Below are 21946 nucleotides of genomic sequence, written 5' to 3' on the forward strand. Positions count from 1 at the left end.
GTTAGAGGGAGAGCCAAGCTTGCGTCCACCTGCCAGCCTTCAGAGCCCAGCCTGCTGCAAGACAGTAGGGGTCAGACGCATTCCTGAGCTCTTAATAATTTACATCATATTGATTTCCTCACTGTTAGACACTCTCACCTGCATGGGCTCTAACTCCCACTTTCTTTTGCTGGTTTCCTCTCCCTGAAATAAGTGCATTCCACCAGAGAGAGGAGTTTGAATGATACAAAAGCATGCAGCTTTGCCCTGGTAGAAAACCAGTTAAGAAGAAGGTTCAGTTTAATGGATCACAGACATCGTCTGTGTCAATGGGGAAAGCAGGCAGTTTACCATGTAAACATGTGGCAAAAGAATAGAGAGCCCTAACCCAAAATACTGATAGTTGAAATACTTTAACTTTAAAATGCTAAAAGGATCAACTAACCCTCATTTGCATATTGCACTTTCAATTTAAACCTAACAATTGACAAAGCAATTAATAAATCCAAAAAGTCTCAATCAAAAGGTACTAAGATGTAGGAATGAAAATAAATTATGCAGTTTGCATTCTATTTAACCTCTAATAAAACTCGGAAAAGAGGACATTAGTATTCTACCTTGGTCAAAATAATGATCTTTATACTTGATCCTTTAAATATTCATCACCTTAGAACATAAGACTCTCCTCGCACTGATTCATAATTCAAATTATATGAATGTTACATAGGTATAGCATCATCACCCTCCTCACAAGAACAACTTTCTATCATGAATGTCTCACTTAAGAATGACTTTTAACACCCTTCAGCTCTGAGTAGCTCAGAAACATATTTAAGTTGCTCTGCAACACAGACCTTTGGAATATGACATTGTTTTTGATGATGATGATGATGATGATGATGATTATATTCACATTTTTCATATTTACATTTTTTAATGTTCATGTCATCCTCCATGTTTTTTGTTGTTGTTTTTTTGTTTACTGAGCTTAACTTCAAGACAAACTTTTCACATGTTTGGGCAAGGCTCCACTAATTGCTTAAATACAAAATGTACTGATTTAAGGAAGACTAGTTACCAACTCAAAACATTTCTGTCATTGTATACCATTAAACAAATCAGTATCATATCAGTAAGGTTATTTTGGCAGGACCTCTGAAAGCTTTACCATTTTTATGTAAATTACAAATGATTGTTACATTGGTATTACATTTCTGCCTGTTACAGTTTTATAAGCCAACAAAAGATCTGACCTGTGCCCGCTGGAGGAAAGTATCAGATTTCAACAATGTTGTTAGATTTCTCCTGGATGCAAAATGTCTGAAAGCGAATAATGTGATAAATAGTTTCTGACCATGTGTAACGACTGATGGTGTCTGTTTTTAAAACTTAAATGTTGTGAACTATTTGAATTCTCACTATATTAATGTAGTAAAAAAGTGATTTTTTTTTATTTGCAATAACGTTAAGTAGTTCATCAAAATACCTTGAAATCAAATAAAGCACTAACCAATAATGATGTTTGTCTTCTTAGTTATAGCTTAGACAACACTGCCCTCTTCTGTTTTGAATCATTTTCTAAAATATGTGACCAGGAGTGTCGGTTAACCAAAGCAAAAATACTCTAAGCAGACCGTGCATAGCTTACATGCGGAAATGAAAAACGGCTAATATGATAAAACTGATATGAAACCAAAAAAGTAGTGATTTAACCATATATATGAAATTCAATAGGTTTTGTTCTAATTATTATTGTAGCAGATTAGCACCATAGCAACCCTAAATCGATGGACGGAAGGATGGATGATCATCAAGCAAATTATGGAACATTAAGAATATCAGTTAATTATTTTATTTCCAGTTTTTTGAAAAAACTACCTTTTGTCTTGCTTTTTTGAACTTCATCTCCTTGTTTGATTTTATCACTGCTGCTGCTCAGAAGGGTCTGAGAGGAGAGAGAGTTTGCATGTTCTCCCCATATATGGGGTCTTAATAGGCAGTCGGACTTCCTCCCATAGTCCACAAATATGCATGTTAGATAAAGTGACCCGTTTAACTTGTCCTTAGTTTTACATGTGAGCTTTGATCTGCCCCACTATGCTGCCTAACTGATCACATCTGCTTCTATTATTTACTGCATTCCCTTCACTGTATCCCTGTTTGTCTTTGTTCCTAGTAATACGAATTCCATCATTTGCATTTTTGCCTGTAATACTTTTCATATAAATGTGTCTAAATAAATTTAAATGTATATATATTTTTAATTTTAATGATTTCAGTAACTCAAACCACAATAAATTATTAAAACACTGGCTTATTTTTTATGCATTTTTATCTGTTAATTATAAGTATTATTTGCTGACATTTAATGAAAACATTTAGTTTCTTGGAAAATGTGGAAAAATGATCAAACTAAGAATTATAAAAAAATAGATATAAAATTAATACAGAAATACAGTCTTAATAAAACATATGTTAAGTACCTGTTTTGTTTTTACAAAAGGTAGTTTTAATTTAAGCCTTATTGGAACTGATATTCCAACTACAATGTATCTGTACCTCACACATAATCAGAATCTGAATTCAATGTAAATGATGGGATTCTTATTACATTAAGTATCAATAGGTGAACCTATATTAAAAGAAAAAAAAGAACAATAGAAACAAATGTGTAGACAAATCCAATATATTATTTTCTTTCTTTTGCTTTTTTTTTCTTTTATTCTAAACTTTTGTTTTTATTTACTTCTCTGTTTTTGTTTACATGTCTGCCTTTATTTTCCTGTTAGGATACTGCTTAGAATTTTGGTAAATGTTTTGTATTTACTGCACCAGTGTGCATAAGCATTTAGATTATTATATTGCATTACTTTTGCTTGAAAATTCACTTTCTTTTAATTTGTTGCATAGTTGTCTTTTAGGGTTATTTTGTTATACATTTGTATGCAGTTACCATACAAATAATGCAGTAATGCGTTAGTCACGTTGACCATCTGCCTTGAATTTTTCTCCAGCTGGATCTGCATCATTATGTTTGAACATATGCATGTCTAACTCACAAAAAAGCTGCATTGTGTCTGCTTGCAACTAATCACCACTTCTATCGTGACGAATCATGTTTGAAATGGACACAGTACCTGGGCAAGGCATTTTCCCAAGGGACACATAATGCCTGATTGTTGTACTCTTTACTGCATGATTAAATCAATATAAAACTGATTTTAAAAAATGAACCAAGTTTGTGGATTCAAAATTGAATCTTGAAGGAATGATGGATATATAATGTAATAATACGGAGAGTAATCTACATGTCGATACATAAATGTCTGAGTTCTCTTATTTCAAGTGGATAAAAATCCCAGGACAGATATGTTGCATTCACATGATTAGGCTTTTTTAAACACAGACAGACATCTAGGCAAAAAAAAGAAGAAGAAAAGAGAAACATTGTATTTCTATATCAGGTCTTCAGATGGAGGAATCTCGAGGCAAGTATTTACAACTAAAAAGAGTAAATTCAGACAATTTGGGAACAATATAAGTCATACTCTTTACTCAACAATAGTTTTTTTTTTCTTTTTTCTGATTTTGTGTTGCAATGTTTGTACAGTCCACTATATTAGAAAGTGTATTGGTTCATTAAATCACATAAATCAGCACCCTAACTATATGGAAGGCTTTAAATCTAACGTAGCTCAATAGCAAATGCTGTTGCTGATACTTTCATAATTTCAAAGGCTTGTGTTAGTTTGCTTTAGATGGTTTTCTTGTTTAGTTTTGATAGATTTTCTTTATATATTGCAAAGTTCTGGTGTTTTTGTTTTTGAAATTCACAGCAAACACATGTGATTTAGTCCTATCTGTACCACATATAAAAGCCAGCATGTAACTTATATTAACCACATGATGTCAGCACTGAGACGTAATACTGCACACATACAGTAGATCACAGTTCATGTTAACTCCTATTTCAACTAAGTTGAATCAATGTACTTTCCCGAGCTCATGAGACCAAAAGCTCTTCAAGGTGTCTGTACTACAAAAAAGTCTTCATAAAGAATATCAAATAAGACTATTTGTTCAGACCAATTACATTTTAGGCTGTTCTTAGGATCTTACAAGACTATTTTGCAAATTATGATTTGGCTGTGTCTTGTGTCTGATCTGATCTGTGAACATATTTTACTATTCACTTAAGGAATGTTTTATATTTTCCTTATAGGATACTAGTTCTGTATTTGTAGAAGTGGACCATGTAGACCTTTTAGACTGGAAATAATGTATAGAAAAGATTTATATTAACCACAGATATTGCTCATTTGTTGAGATATATATATAAATATATATATATAGCTCATGGCATTGTGGTTGATGCAAAAAACATTTAAGCCACTGGACTGACTTTAGAAAACACACCTTCCAATTGAAGAAGCAAGGTACATGTACCTAAATGTAAAGCCATTATTTTGCTAGTGTGGTAGGTGCATATATGCGTGTTGAATAAAAAGGTAAATATAGCTTGCGTCACTGTAATAGGGACTATTTCTGGATGAATGCTTGGTGTGTGGGCATCACCCTTTTGTGATGTGTGACAACATCACTGACAGTTAGTTTGAATACAAGGAACAAGGACCTTATTATTGGCTGCTCTCTTGGGAGCTATAAGCCAAACTATTCAACTATACCAACAGTCCCTCAGAGAAATGGGATTTTACTTAACCATCATAAATTTTCAGTCTACCGGGGGATACATTTGGAAATAATGACTCGAAAGCACAGTCAAATATGTTTGTCCAAACAGCTCATCCAAAAGGATTGATCTTAAAGCAGAAGGGGGTTACAGAATAAACATTTAACCATGTCCACTCTTGATAGATAGAAAAATGATTTTGGAGACCATAGAAGACTTAGGTGAAAAAGGACCAACATTACCATTATATAAAGATACATAGGTACTTTTTAAAAGCCCATCTAGGGACAAGTGCTGTGAATTAACTATGACGCAAATATGGGACTACTGTTTTGTTCAGTTTGTCTATGTCGATGTGTGTCTGTCCCTATCAAATAAACTTAAATATAAAATAAATAAAAGGCCACCCCGTGTGAAGCCCTCGTTCTTTTCATTACTCTTTTTTTATTAGTAATATTCCAAAATCATGGATTGTTTTTGTTCTACATCACAGTTACATACAATTTTCACTGTTATGGTTTTTCAAATAAAATCTCGTTACAAAACATTAAACATGGTTGAGACAGAATTTGAAAAAGTTCAGGGGCATGAATCCTTCTGCAAGGTGCTACATATAACTGAACATATCTCCTAATTATCTATTAACATCTAAAGTTGTTTTATTACTCATGAGTCAACAACTGCAACTTCAGATCCCTTTAATATTCTAATTTTAACAGTATATCCAGAGGGTGTTTGGAAAAATTAATTTCTTATATTGGAGCTGGAAAACATCATATAAAGCATTTGTTCATTATAGTCAGGAGCAAATGAAAACTAGTTGGGCACTGACCTATTGAAAATGGAGTCAAGCCTCATCTTACTACCATTAGCTGAAATACCAATGAGTTAGATACATTTTTAATGCAATAAAAATACTGATATAAATATAACAACTGTGCAAACACATTACTATTATTTGTTGCATTTTGTCATTCATCCCTAAAGTATGCAATTTATTTTTTCTTGTGATTCCAAACTGACCGCAGGTGTGAATGTGTGGAGGGTGTTGACTTACAGTAGTTGTGTTGTTGAAACCTACTTAGAAGAGCAAATTTGAACATGTAAATATTTAGATGCGTTATTGAACAGAACAAAAAAAAAAAGAATGAAGAGATTTTACACAAGCAGAAAAGCAGCTGTGCCTATCCCAGGCATTTCATACTGTGTTTTTGTTCCTTGGCGTCACATCTTAATTGGCAACATTTCAATTATTCATGAAGCTGAATTGTTTCTTAGAGGAAATAAGTTCAGTGATGGTGGCCTTTTCATGTCATTGGGCATTAAACCGCCCTCTGAATAAATTATCTTCTTTGTATAATGTTCATCATATAGCCTCAGAGCATCATTTCCACTGCCAAATTAAAATCCTACGCCTAATGTGTGTGACCGCAGCTGAAGCTTCCAACCATTAGGAGAAAGATGAAAGGCTTAGATGTAACCTCACATGATCTTACTGATGTCCTAATTATTTTTAAAATGTATGAGATCGCTGGTGTCAAATTTGATGTAATGATCTTTTGCTGGCATTTTAATGTACATATTTCACATGATTCTATTGGATTTGTGTGAAGATATTCTTAAATACAACTTGCCCATCCCACAGGATGGGGTGATCTTTCTTTAATTAAGAAGGAACATTTTCCCCAGTCTGATAAACAATGGATGTCTAACCTACAGATGATGTCCAGAGTGGTGATGAATCAGCAGTCACATTGTGACAGTGGTACATTGTTGGATGACTTTGAAACATGCTCGCTGGTGGCTAAAATCTGTAACTGTGCACCGGGAGACTGCAGCTGCAGTCCTACAGGCAGAGCTGGCCTAAGGCATCAGTGAACTAATCTTCTGCATAGGGCCCCGAGGCCAGCAGGGGGTCCCCAAGAGCCCTTGAAATTTCACACAGCATACACATACACAGCATACACAGCATATCAATAAATTAGAATGTCATTAAAAAGTTAATTTTCTTCAATAATTCAGTTCAAAAAGTGAAAATAACAAATGAAAATCAAAGTTCCATTTTTATTTTAAAGTGACATGATTGTCTTTTGTGTAATTGGAAAGACTTTTTGCTGACTTGATAGTCATCCAGCAAAGAGTCATTAACACCCGTTAGAGGTAAACTAAACTGCAGTGGGTCATTGCTAAAGAGACTAAAGTAGTTCAATGGAAAGTTAAGTGGGAGGTAAAAAGTAACAACAAAGTTCATTCAAGGCTTTGACTATGGCTGGAGTCAGAGCTTTAAGAGCCACCACACAAAGACATATTCAGGTCATGGGACTGAAACTCCCGAACCAGAAAAAAAAAGTTTAACGTGTCTCATCTTGCCTAAGGAGACAAAGTGTTAATAAAAATGCTGATTTCATTTTTTAACAACAATGTTTAACAAGAACCAATGTATGCTTTAATGACCATGGTCCATGTACCTGTATGGTGTCATGGTGATTGGTTGACCAGTAATCAATAATTGTATAATACTGTATCAGCATGCATCAGTCTTCTTCTTTGCAGTTTGTAATCAAGCTTGACAAAAATAAGTCATCTTTTCGTAAGTGACCTCTATTTATTTAAGATGTATTAGTTACTTTAGTTATACTTGCACTGTTGTAATTTATTGCCACTATAGGTTAATCGGTGTGTGCTAATTTCATTTGGAACAAACTTCCAGAAAACTGTAAAACAGCTGAAACACTGACTTCTTTTAAATCTCAACTAAAAACCCACCTGTTTAGAATTGTATTTGAAATGTAATCAATTACAAATTTATGGATGGAACTTGACTTAATGCTTTGTTTTGATTATTGATTCTATATTGCATTGTGTTTCTGTGTTTGTAATGATGTAAAGCACTTTGAAATGTCTTGCTGCTGAAATGTGCTATACAAATAAAATTTGATTGATTGATTGATTGATTAACACACAACCAATTCAGTGAGTTAATGTCCAATGAAAACACTTCATCTCAAGTACTGTTTATTTAATAATTAAAGCAAATTGACTAATATAATTGTCAAATGATCAATGGCTGGTGGCCAATGGTATTATTTGCGAGTGGGCTTCCAAAGCCACTTCTGCTCACTACCCTGTTCCACTTGAGATCGTCTCTGGACACAGGGTGGACATAGGGTGGAGCAGCAGTGACATCAGAGAGAAATGCTGGAACATTTATGCTTCTACAGAAACTAATAAAACCTGAGACAAGATAATCTAAAAATGATGTTTAAGGTGACATCTGTGTATAAAGACACAAAAAACAAATCAATTGTTTTAGGTTTTACGAGTAGAAAGGACATTTCTCAAACACAGATTTTCTAGTCTGCGCCACAAGTGGAATATTTGCAACAGGGCCAGGAGGGACAGAGCTGACCTCTGGCAGATTAAATGATATTGTTAAGTCTCACACTAAGCCACAAGTGCAGGGTGGCCTTTTTTTCTCATTGGTAGCAGATGGTGCAGAACGTGTGCAGCGGTATATGGGCTAAGGCACAGCAGCAGAGGAAGCAGAGTTTTTTTTGCAGCAGTGGATTATTCTCAGAGATGTGGCTGTAATGGTTTATATGAATGATAAATAAACCCTATGACTGTGCTCCATTGGTGTAAGGGTATGAACGCCATGATAACTAAGGGAGAGGAATGAGAGAGAGAGAAAGATATGCTGAGAGATGGAGAGAGCACTTCTGTCGTGAGACCTGGATTAGGCTGTGGGCAGTTCATGCTGTGGTAGCGGCTGCTGTTTTGCAGATTGCTCTAGATTCTCAGAGATTATGGCCTATGAATGAATGACAGACTGAATGAATGAATGGATGCTGGATTTTCAAAACAACACTACCATATTTACACACTGAAGGCTCTCTGAAGCAGTGAATAAAAAGAAAACTTTTGATTTATTTTAAACCAGAAAAAATTTAGACTGTTTTCTATGTACTACATGTTCTTTTTCGCCTCAAACTAAATTCCCAATGAAAGAATAATCTCTTTCTGAACAGGTAGACACCGTGCTCCAACTGGATTGCCAATCCTATCAGTCATTTGCAGTATTTCATTAATTTGTATCAGATGAGATAAAGTGCTTTAGAACCAGCAAACTATAAGGAATTTGTGGAGACAGGGTTATTTTTCTGACTTCTTCATTTGAAATGCTGTGTGCAGCATTTCAAAGCAATGGCCCATCAGTTTTGGTAGAGTTAGGAATATGGAGCCAGCACAACTGGCTGTCCTGGCAAAAAACTGGAGGACATTGGGAGGTTTAAAGAAAAAAAAAAAAAAAAACATTTTTGAAAATGGTTTCAATGTGTATAAAATGGGACCCAAGCAGCAGAAATTGGGTAAAAGGTTTGGTTATTGTTTTGTGAAAAGGCAAAATAGAAACATTGTGACACATTTTGAAACACTTTCTGTCTCTGAAGCAGATGCATGTGATTGGTATCCTACAAATTACTGTGTAGAAGTAATAATCCTCATAACTTCTCCCACTGCTTATTTTGTGAGTGGGCGTGTATGTGTGTGTGTGAGCAAGTGGACATGTTTGTTGTAGTACAATAGGCTGCATGACTGTAAAGGGATGTTACACTGTTTTCATTCTGTATCGACTGGGATTTAGGACAGCAGTTTCACTTCGTCAGTGAAACTTTGACAAATGAAAGATATGAAAAGTTTTTCATACGGAAAACCTTTCAGTGTATTTTCAGTTTTAAAACTTGTAAGCTGTGTTCAGAATTTTCTGCTACTATGCATCATGCCTATAAATGCATAATATATTTAACTTGCATTATACTTAAATTTATTTTGATAGTGTTTGTGTGCTATTTTCAGATGTATAAGCTTAATTTTAAACCTGCTTAACAACAAAAAAACTTTTTTTTCTTTAATTGTATAAATATTCAACCATGAATAGCCTGACTCCTAATTGATACTCATCAATATACAATTATTAGACGAAGACTGACTTGTCACCTTCTTTTTGTTGTAAATCATAAGAAACTAGGAGCTTTCTGGTAGTTTATTGCACTATTTATAAATAGAATATTAGATAACAGGATATTGGACTACTCTCATATTGATACAATTAAACAGTATGCTTATTACTAACTTCTAAACAAACAATACCATTGTTTAAGATAAAAATAAGAACACTGTACAGTAAATCCAAATTACTAATCATTGCTGAAGCTGTGCACAGTGTACTTTTACAAAATCAAAAGTCAAACAAATCACACTCTGTTTACATAAAGTCTTAATTCAAAACAACGAACAGGACGAGTATTTCTAAGTCAATATGTGATCACAAAAACGAGACCCACAGCTTCTGGCAGCTATTCCACAACAACTACATTCCTAAGGAATGGTTTTCAGGCTTGCTGGATGGAGATCTGATGATGAAAAAGAGACACCTTCAGGATTCACCAGCGTCCATTTGGCCAAAGGACTCATCACCACACCAATGATAAACAAAAATCATTGCCAGAAATATAATCATTAGTGAATAAAATTATTAAATTATGACAGACTGCCATGACAAATGACAGAACAGGAATTGTATGAAATGCAGTTTATACTGACGTGCATGCTGCTTCTACAAAATACACATCTTTGTCAAGATAATATACAACTTCTCCAAGGGAGTGCAAAATAAAAATAATTCCCTATGGCCTCTCACTGGCTCTGCAGTAGTCAAATGACACGGTTAGAAAAAATCCCAGAACTGAACGAACCAACACAGCTACTCTACAAAGCAAAATTCATGGCTACAGCACCAGGAATCATTATAATGCAACAGAACCAAGACAATCAGCAGGAAACCCATGCAGCCAACACAATCAGAAGAAACATGCATTGGGTAATTCAGTGACAGAATGCCATGAAAACTCATAGAAAACAAACTCAAAGGGCAGCACAAATCAACCATAAGAAACTAGAAGCTTTCTGGTAGTTTATTGCACTATATGCACCATAATCCATCAAATGTTTAAGCATATTACCAAAAATGTTTTCATAAACAAAATTATAAGAGGAAATTATAAATGGAACTCTGTTTTTTATTTTGTTTATTTTTAAATTAAATACTTTAATCCCCCACATTTCCCTACAAATAATACTCTTGCTGCTTACAGAGTAATAGAGAAAAAGAAAAAAAAAAAAGCTAACCACTGGCTGAAGCAAAGGTGCTGTGTCACCAGCAGGGGGCTCTCAAAATGACCATAAGGGTCAGGGATGTCAACAAGCCTGTGGAACATATACTGTATATGTAGATAATTGTTCTACCTTTTGTTGATTTAGATGCCGTCTATGTTTTCTGGTATTGTTGATGTATTGCAGAGATTTAAATATAATGCAAATGACATTGGTCCTACTTTGTATCACCCCCCTCCTCTCCAGACTGATATTGAAGAGGGCTGGCCCAGTGTGGGTTTAATCCTCTCCTAAACCGCTTCCAGACCCTGAGGAGGGAGCCTATTTATTCAGGATTGGTGACTGGATTTGGTTGTTGACTAAGAGGAAGTGCATAATAACCCAGCCTCACCCACCATGTTGCCTGTTGCAGAGAAATCACTCAAGCAACCCCTCCCAATATTTGTTAGAACTCTAGTGATGCTGTATAGCAATTCAGGGGTTATATATTTAAATAAAGAAGTATTTGTATTACTGATACAGTATTCATGATCTCTGAATACTATATTGATGAGCATTAAATATTATCCCTAATTGGCCAGATGTTCAATGAGCTTAAGGAAATACTGGGACAGATGTTTACAGACTGCAAATGAGGCTTTACATTATGCATACATTTTCATTTGTCCGCCACATGGCAGCAGTCATCACCGATTAGACCCGCTTGAATGGGTGCATGCAAAGCTGACAATTGCTCTTCATTCATCCATTCATGAAAAAGAAAATCATGAAGAAAGCATGGAGCATTTATTTGTGCATTTGTGTGTGTGTGTGTGTGTGTGTGTGCTTGAGAGAGAGTGAGAAAGATACTTCAAGGATGCAGTTGCTCTTTATTGAACTAAATGACTTTTCTTCAATGCGTAAGGAATGCAGAAAATAAAACAGAGGCTGCAGGACCACAGAAAGTGCCTGAAGGCAACCTCTCAGCCAAACTCACCTCATGAGAATGTGGTGAGCTCAGACACCAACTAGGTTTTCTTTTAGATTCGACAGCACAAACGATATGCATTCCCACAATTCATTTCATTGAGCCAAAAAATGTTATGTTTTTTTCCACTTATACTGCATGTTTTCACTTTGTACTTGGTAAAAACAGGCAAAAATCTGGAAGTTTTGTTCTGAAAAAGGCAGATCATTTTAAAATGTTTGATTTGTCAGGCTGCATGCAGAAGCAACAGAGTTTGTTAACTGAAACCAACTCCACCTTATGCTTCCTTTTCAAGTGTACAGAAAACAATAGGCAACATATTTCAGTGGGCATTTCAACAAGCCTCTTGAGACAAATAAGAATGGTCCTCATTTTGTTTTATATTCACAGATAGGACAAATAATTTACACAAATAATCACAAATCTGTAGTTGTGATAAAACAATTCAGTCCAGGATTCCCCCATCTACAATGAATTGAAGTATTTCAGATTTTAAACCAAAGAACATGAAATGCAGTCCAGATCATTATAAACTGTGAACATAAATTTAGCACCAATTTGAAAGCTGCAAATTTGATATTAACATTGTCCTAATTAGCCAGCTGAGGTGTGCAGCTATATTTTCATAGTGTTTACACAGAGGTGGGCTACGATTCCCCATTGTCAGGACAAGCAAATTAGCAATATAAAACTTTATGAAAAACTGGCAGATACCTGTTGTATTTTGAAAGTGCATCCGTCCATCTTCCCTCGATAGCTGCAGGATCGCCGGGGAGCTGGTGCCTCTCACAAGTGGTTTCTGGGAGGGAGGCAGGATACATCTTGTATCTATATCAAAAACCATAACTGATGAGCACCAAACATGAAATACAGAACAATAAAAAATAAAAAGGCTTATATCAATAAAATACATCACAATTAATTGTTGAAAGATATAACATTAAACAGAATAAGCCAGTTTAATGAAGTGAATTTAAGATAGATTTAAATGAATACAGAGAACCAGAATTATGGTTGAACTGTGGAAGAGAACTCCAGAGATGAGGGGCTGTGCGAGAGAAGGCTCTGAACTCCATGGTTTAGAACCTTCTGAACCTCCTGTCCACGTGAAGAGAGGAGGTGTAAAAGAGGAGCAAAGACTTCATGCAGGTATGTAGTAACAAAGTAGACCAGTGAAGTACAGAGGTGCAGACCTTTGAAGGTCAGGAGAACCAGTGACGATGTTTAAGGAAAGACATGATGTGTTCCTCTGAAGTAGTTCTGGTGATGATCCAAGCAGAGGTGTTTTGGAAAGGCTGAAGTGTGTGACTGATTTTAAGAAGAAGTCCTGAGAAGCATCATATACTACCTCTGTTTGCGTCCCCCTTCCACTCAACAATATTCATGTGAACCAGTGACATCAAATAAATCACAGAACAACAGGACAACCAAAGAATAAAATGATACTCAGGAACAGTCATCAATATTTTATTTCTACAGCCTATTGAAATCTAGCATAATTTCCAATAATAATAATAACGATAAAAACATAAATATGTTTTTCTTAATTTCCTATTAGCTAATTTGGATTTTTCAGGACCATGGACAGCAGAAGTATGGAGCCATTCACAGTAAAATGACTAAAAACTTTGAATAGCTCCAAGTTTCAAGATTTATAGTACAAGTTAATCATTTTTCCTTTCAGATGAAAAAAAGGATTACTTTTAGATTGTGATTACGTAACATGCATAAACAAGATTTAATTATTCATACATGAGTGCTGTAAAAAGGTAGTTTGTGGATACTCAAAAATGACCCACTGCTTCCTTGCTCATAAAGTGATAAGCAACACTCGCTAATATGTCCCTTCACAGACCCAACAAACAAACTGCTTACTGCAGCTCCATCCAGGCTAATCTAAGTTTCCCTCCCAACAGAGACAAACAATGAAGAAACAGCTCAGCATGTAACCTCGGGTAAAACCAAGAGCTGAAGTTATCACAATTGTGTGATGAAGGTTTAATGAGATATGCTGATTGGCAAACTGTATGGCAAAAAATTGCACTTTTACAATGTTTTCTAAAGTATTCACACCCTACAACTGTTTCACATTCAGTCATGTTAAAACATCAAAGCATTGTTTTTTTGTTTTGGGGATGAGGGGGTTTGAAAATTAATGTGATAAAGTAACACTAACACAATGGAGTGTGTATTTGGGGAAAAAAATCATGGCTTTCATCATTAAATGCAACTGTATTTTCAAAATCTGAAATATATTTGTATTACCCACCACTGAGTATCTTTGTAGATCTTCTCTTCTCACTTGTTGAGAATCTGTAATCTTAAATTACAGATTTAAGTCTGTTAGGGGTTACGTTTCTTATATTTCTGTCCACTAATAGAGTAAAGTTGTTGACAATTCTTCTTTGGAAAACAACTCGAGGTGAGTCAGAGCAGGTGGAAAGTGTCTGAGGGCAGCAATTTTCAAGTATTTCCAAAGATTCTCATTTGGATTTAGATCTGACTTTGACTGGTCCATTTTAAACAAATGAATACACTTGGACCTAAAGCATTGCATTGCACTTCTGGCTGTATATTTAGGGTTGTTGTTCTAAAGCAAACATTTCCCACTGCATAATGCTATTGTGTTTAGCATCATGCAGAACACAAGGTTTCTGCCACACACATTGTTTGTGCCAAACAGTTTATTTTGGTCCCATCTGAAAATAACTTTCTTCAGCATGTTTCCTGAGGACCCTCCAAACTGTAGAGCTTGGTCAAAACTATAAAAGGCTTTATGATTATATTTCTGGAGGGAACAACTAATAGATGTTTTATCATCATATTCTCTAAACTGTGCTTGGAAATTGTAATTTCCTTTAAGCTAATGCTCTTGCTGACACTGTCACAATTAAGCTGTTAAAAACATTTTTAGCAGTGTTGCACTGAGAAGTAGTTTGCATGATGAGCTCAGCAGAAGCACAGTTCCACCAAGTGTTTGCTAATTGCTGTTGCTGCTAGTCTGAAGGAGCTGAGTGGGGGAGTCCGGAAGCTCAATTTGAAGACTGCAGCTCCAAGGAGGAGTTATATGGAAAAGGCAGCATTTGGTGAGAGCAGGCATTTAGACATTCCCAAATGGCTGCTACAGGCAATGATAGGATTTCTTAAGAATGCAGGAAAGAATCAAAGAAGCACTCCAAGTGTGCTTTTAATGAGGGAGTAACATTATAATATGATGTAAAAAGCTGGTTTTACATAATGTCCCTCTCTGCCCCCTTGCTCCCACCTTTAACATAGACCTCTTGGTTGCTTTGCTGATCAATCTTTTCTTTAAACTGCCTATCTGATGGATAGTCATATTGATCATATATTCTTTTTTTCCATCCAGACAAGGCAGAACTGGGGTGTGAATACTTATGCAAGGAGTTGTCAATAAATATTACTATCTCTTAGCATATTATCAACTCAAAAGTTATTATTATTAATAATATCATAATTATTAATTAAACATTAACTTCATGTTTCCCCTTTATAACTTAATGTTAATGCTGACCATTATAAATGGTCTTCTCCATGCATTGGGACAGTTTCTGCGTATCCAAGGCATATATAGCTATTTACTCCCTTCACTTCACCAAATCTCCTCCTGGATTGTTTACATTTTGCTCACTGATTATATATACGTATATGTGTGTGTGTGTGTGAGAGAGAGAGAGAGAGAGAGAGAGAGAGAGAGAGAGAGAGAGAGAGAGAGAGAGAGAGAGAGAGAGAGAGAGAGAGAGAGAGAGAGAGAGAGAGAGATGTCTTGTAGAGCGAGTTATACCGTTCATATTTATAAATATATATAAATATAAACGTGATGCTTTGCATGATGATTTGCTTAGTACACACGGAAACTACTGAGCTCCTGCTGATTGGAACACATTCATTGGTGTATGTTGCCATTAATGATTCAGCAGTGGCTACTTGTTAATATTAAATGTTAATGTCTTAAATATGTTCTGTTTCATAAGTACAAACTCGGAAAGAGGTCTGTCACATTCACTCTCCATTACAAGTCTGAGCAGGAAGAAAGTGGTGGTGAAGGTTATAATAAGCGCAAAGTCTTTCCTTCAACAATATGCAGCTGCGGCAGGTTGTGAAACAGTACCCCAGGCATAGCAGCCTAAGCCCAGTGGGAACAGCGTCACTCCTCTTGGCATATTAACCAGCGCCCACTGTAAGCGCCAAACACACCGCGACGGAGGACGTCAGGCTCGCGTCCCATCCTCTGAGCGAAATGCTCCGCGTACCGGATCTCACTCACGCTATTCTCCCGGATTCCGTCCGGCGTTTCGGCGAGGGGGCATTCACACGCACAGGCATACAAGCGGGATAAAGAACTCCTCGATGAAGTAGGGAGGGTAAATTCAGAATAAGACCAAAAAAAATTAACAAAAAAAAAGTGGAAATAGGTATCACTCCCCGTCCCCGGTCCGCGCGTAGAGGATGCAAGAGGAGTCAGCACAAAGACGCAACATCTGCAACTTCAGGATTTACTTGTAAAGACGTCTTTTTTTATTTTTTTTATTGGAGGTCGCGGAATTATAAGTAAACATGCCTGTGAGAAGGGGTCACGTTGCGCCGCAAAACACGTTCCTTGGATTAATCATCCGGAAATTCGAGGGTCAGAGTGAGTATCTTTGCGTAAATTCTGCTACCTGGCGATTCTGTGGATGTCTTTCAATGAACACTGAAATAAAAAGAGAAAAGTGAATAGATGCCTCACTTTTTTTTCCTTTTCATAAAAGCACTTAGATAACAAAGACAGCCAATACAGTTATTTATTACAACGTTATTGTAATAATGTTAAAAAAGGAAAGTTTTCTTTATTATTGTTAAACGGAGCTTATTGTCTCACCTCTTCACAGATCGCAAATTTGTCATAGCCAATGCGAGGGTGGAGAACTGTGCGATTATATACTGTAACGATGCTTTCTGTGAGATGACGGGCTTCTCAAGACCAGACATCATGCAGAAGCCCTGTACCTGTGACTTTCTCCATGGGGATCTCACCGACAAGGAGGCGATCAACCAGGTGGCGCAGGCTGTGCTTGGCTCCGAAGAGCGCAAGGTGGAGATCACCTACCACCGGAAGGATGGTGAGTAACTCGGCGTGGCAAAGCAATGTGGTCAGTGGCGGTTTTGGCACGAATAACGCTCTAGGCCAGACCTTCCTTCGGCTCCTTTTCCTACCTTTTGCTTGGGTATAGAGCTTCTTTGGCATAGATTATCTTACACAAAGTTGCACTTAACTTGTGATTTGCTATGACTGGATTCACAAAGAATCGGTTTTGTTGTTGCATTCTACTTTTCTGTGTTTTTTCCGCTTTGTTATTGTTTTCGTTATACAAATCTTCACAGAATCTAATGTTATTTGTGACTAGGCATGGAGTATTCAACACTGCTAAAAGGCGATGCCAGACAAAAGTCCCAGGTAGACTGGAATTTTTTTGTGCTGTTTGAAACAGAGCATAGCAGCACTGCCCCTTCCCTATCTGGTGCTACACGCTGGCAGTAAACTGGCTGGAAAATGGCTACATCTCACTCTCACAAGAAAGAAAATTAGCTGTTTGATATTTGTATTCACAAAAAACTTAGTCATGTGGCAGAAACTAAAGTAGCCCAGGCGTCATTCTTATTGAAACTATAACACCAAGTGTTATACTATAAAAAGTGTGATCTTCTTATCTCTAAAACATCTGTGTTTTTGACAAAGTTACTATTTTCCAAGAAAGAAAATAAAAGACAGCGGTATTGAGCCTCATCTCATAAGCTTAAAGTGCCATCCTTAGTCCAAGATTCTGTCAAGCACATTTGAAGAAGAATTGTGGAGTCCAGTTGCTTTTTTTAAATTGCTCACATAAAATAACATGTTATTAAAAGGATTATCTTTATTGGATCTTCAGTAGAGTCACACAATAAATAATAACTTACAAAAGTATTAAACAGAAATATAATATATATACAGTACAGACCAAAAGTTTGGACACACTTTTTAATTCAATGAGTTTCCTTTATTTTCATGACTATTGACATTGTAGATCCACACTGAAGGCATCAGAACTATGAATAACACATGTGGAAATATGCACTAAACAAAAAAAGTGTAAAACAACTGAAAATACCCCTTATATTCTAGTTTCTTCAAAGTAGCAACCTTTTGCTGTGATTACTGCTTTGCATACACTCTGCATTTTCTTGATGAGCTTCAAGAGGTAGTCACCTGAAATGGTTTTCACTTCATAGGTGTGCCCTGTCAGGTTAATAAGTGAGATTTCTTGCCTTATAAATAGTCATGAAAATAAAGAAAACCCATTGAATTAGAAGGTGTGTCCAAACTTTTGGTCTGTACTGTATATACAGTATATCTAAATGCTGGTAGGACTGTAGGCTGGATATCAGAGCAGATAACCTGACTGATTAACCAGCTAATTGGTTGCTATTTTTTTTTTACTCCTTAAATAATATGATGGCAAAAAGGTATAACGTTTCCCTCAACAAGAATTTGAAAACTACTGCTACACATGGGGAGCATATTTTCATTTTTTATTGTTGAGATCTTTGTATTAAAATCCAAAACAACAAAGACGTGGCATTGAAACATCATTTTATCTGTACTTAGTGTTATTTTAACACCAGTTTCTCTTTTAAAATAAACACAATTATCACAATTAACACATAATCTAAAATATATCTGTTTTTAAATGTGATTTAAAAATCACATTTAAAAACCAGTTCAGAAACTGGATCAGAGGACAGAGAACTGAACTTTACTCCTGAGAAAAAATGATAAGCGGTTTATCACTGACTGCTGCTCCTCTCTGTATTAATTCGGAACCGACCCGGTTTGGCACGGTTCTGTTCTGCAGAGTGTTTGCTGGTGGGCTGAATGTTGCGGCGCCTCCGCCCTCGTTGTGCCATAAACAGCAGCAGCTCAGCTTTTTATATGTTTTAAGTTTTTTAAAACATATAAAAATTTTAACTAAGTTGGTTTAGTTTCACAACTAAACCAACTAAAAAGTTTTTTTTTTTTTACCAAAAACCATTGATTATACATAATATAATACATTAATTATACATTTAATCAATGTATAATCAATTATACATTGATTAAAAGTTAATGTATAACTTTTAATCAAAGTTATACATTAAAGATGTAATATCAATCCTGGACCATGAGTGACTCTGCAGATCCTCAAAAGTTTCTAGTTCAGCAAGGATAAAGGTACATAGTGACTAGTGCTTCACTTCACATCAGTATATTTCTCTGCAAACATAGGCTTTAATATGCAAACCTTTTATGACTGGAGATGTAAATAAACATTATAAATCTTGTTTGGGGCACAACTGACTGATGTGCCCCCCACGAGGTGCTTGCGATGCCCCGTAGCCTTTGTCGCTCTAGGCAGGGGACCACATCACCCATGTCAAAAACTGTTACTGAGTGTGGCCGGTATGCATGCAAGTCAAGAAGCATCTTTTTTGACATGGTTCAGCCATGCTGCAGCTCCTCTTTGCTTCCCTATCATGATCCTTTATGTCAGTTGACCACAAACATACCCGAGTCAGTTACATGGAGTAAAGTCCACATTATCCCAGATGGGAGAACACAATGAGGGTCGTGGCTAAAGCTTGTAAGTTTACTCTGAAGGTAATATACAGTGTGAAAGTAAAAGTCTGACTTCGATGTTGCTAAAACACACAAAGGGCTTTCAAAATCTACTTAGATGTAACATTATTTACTTTTAGAAAATTACTGTTTGAATGCATATTATTTTTATTGACTGGTTTGGATTGATTGACTACATTGACACTGATTAATAAAAATAGTCCTTTCACTATGGTTGTGCAAATAGAGATGCAAATCTATAGCATATGTTGAACTTAGTACAAGGCATCTAAGAAGCAAGTACCGGTAACTATTAAATATTAAATATTATAGATCAGAGCTTACTGGCTGATTTCTGATCTTTGTTCTTTTTTCTTCAAAATTTTGATTTTGTGTGAGTGAGCAGTCACTGTAAGAAAATGTTTTACTATTTCAAGCAAAATCTAAAATAATTTTTAAAATAATTTTTAAACTGTTTTCAGAAACTTTTATCAAACCTATAAGTGCCAGTCTCCCTGTCTATTCCACACAGATTGCAAATCTTATTAACAGATTCCTAAAAGTCTGTCAGTGTTTCAAAATCTATCATGTTTCATTAGAGACAGAAGTGAGGGGGCTCAAAAGGTGTTAACGGTGCAATTTTGCTGCATTATATTTAGGTATCTGTTTAACTAAAACGTTGAGTCCTCTTCAGAAATAGCAAGAGTTCCAGGTAAGCCTACATGATTGTGCTCATTCATGGTTCATTCACTGATTGGAAAAACATAAATATTTTGTGACACTGACTGTCCGGTCACCTTTCAGGTCCAGTCAAGTTGAAAATCTGCTGATCTGGTCACCATCTGATTTCCCTCTATGTGCCTATCAAACAGTGCCCACTTTCTTTTAAAATCACATCACAGGAGAGAAGATTAGAACAGAGGTTTTGTGCGGTCATATATGCTGAACAGGATTTAAGGTTTGATGGACTGTGGGAAACAACAATGAAAGTGACAGATTATACAAAACAGATGAGCGGAGCCACAGTGGCATCATTTTTCCTTCTTTATGTGCAGCCATTTGACAGCAGCAGTTCTGGTCTGCAAAAACAAATGTTACATTTGACTGTTGACTGACACAGAGAGCTAATTAAGAAATGCATCATCACTGAACCATCTCTAGCTTACCGTTTTATTTCTGTCTAAATTAAGTTTTAATCCGCATGGTGGAGGCGTTGTAACCAACTGCAAAATAACGCTTGATGAATTTTGGTGCAGTTTATTATGAAATGTTAAGCCAAAATAATATGGCAAAATTTGGCATACTCTTTGTAAATTATCAAAGCAACACTGCACTAAACAGAGCTGCCTCAAACTATTATTCTAAAATCCGTTATAGTAATAAAAAAAACAAGCACTACTACTGCCTTTTAAGAACTTCACTCTGTGCTTTTTCCTCATTCTAGAAGTGGGACACTATGGGTATGCCACAATAGCCCCGTCTGTATTGCTTAATTGGGCCGAGACCCAGCTGCTAGCCCTTAGCCATGCCTGCTCAACCAGGCTGTGCAACCACTACCTCCATTTGGCCCTGGATAACTTCTATTTATCACATGTTAGAGCTTGCTAATTTATTGATGCTAAACTGCACAAGCAAATATAGATGTAGAGCTTTTGGACAAACCTCTCTTCCAAAAAAACACTTTTTGGAAGCAAAGTATTTTATATCAGAGGCAAAATAACTCAAGTATATACAAAACAAAATTTTTAAATGATGATTTCATTTTTTAAGAAAATAACTACTCAGATTAGACTTCTATATAATATTGCCCGACTTGCTAAATTAGGAATTAACTTTGACTCACCAAGTTTTCAGAAGTTCAGCAAAATGTTGGTAGCCATACCCAGGTCGGATTACACACACCTGGTGAATCAAGAGTTTTCTTTAATTACCCTACAAATATCTCAAAAAACAACACATGACTTTCCAAATATATAGAAATTCAAGAACACATCAGGAACATCAGAAAAAAAAGGTGAACCTTCCCAGGCCAGTGAACCAAAAGAAGTTTTCCCTTGATCTTGTCACCTCTATTTACTATCCAAATGTGCCTGATAATCAGAAAAATTGTCAAATAACCAAAATCTGAGTGGGGTCAACTACACTCTAGACTTGAAATATATTATGATAAACCAGCATTTGATGTTTATAGCTGCACAATTATAGCCCTGATATGAATGATGTGGAGAGAAAACAGTCCTAAATCGCAGAGAATTAATACAATGTCACCACTCAGTGGCATAAATCCCCAGATTGACCACCTCCTACTGTGCTCTCTGCAGAGCTTTTTATGGCCAGCATGACTTGGCTGAACACAGACAATCTGAGGTCGCTCCTCATTTAGAGCAGCACATACTGTAAGTGTGCATGTTTAATTATAATTTTGAGCTAAGGCAGGATATTTCTTTTAGCAATGCTGTAAGTTTTGGCTGACTTTCTGAGATGACTACAGATGCATGCACAAACAGCA

The 21946-nt window shown here is 36.0% G+C and overlaps 1 protein-coding gene across 3 annotated transcripts in view; it reads left to right on the plus strand.

Annotated features, from left to right (window-relative positions):
• The first annotated feature begins 15938 nt into the window (after nucleotides 1-15938).
• The window catches only part of LOC102237880 (potassium voltage-gated channel subfamily H member 7), a 43978-nt gene continuing 37970 nt past the window's right edge, over nucleotides 15939-21946 (plus strand). For all 3 annotated transcript variants that reach the window (XM_023336880.1, XM_023336882.1, XM_023336881.1), the window contains exons 1-2: nucleotides 15939-16458; nucleotides 16697-16927. In XM_023336880.1, the coding sequence (XP_023192648.1) occupies nucleotides 16383-16458; nucleotides 16697-16927 (307 nt within the window). In that variant the 5' untranslated portion in view covers nucleotides 15939-16382. The remainder of the gene's footprint in view (nucleotides 16459-16696; nucleotides 16928-21946) is intronic.

The sequence above is a fragment of the Xiphophorus maculatus genome, chromosome 7 (assembly GCF_002775205.1).
Source record: "Xiphophorus maculatus strain JP 163 A chromosome 7, X_maculatus-5.0-male, whole genome shotgun sequence".
NCBI lineage: Eukaryota > Metazoa > Chordata > Actinopteri > Cyprinodontiformes > Poeciliidae > Xiphophorus > Xiphophorus maculatus.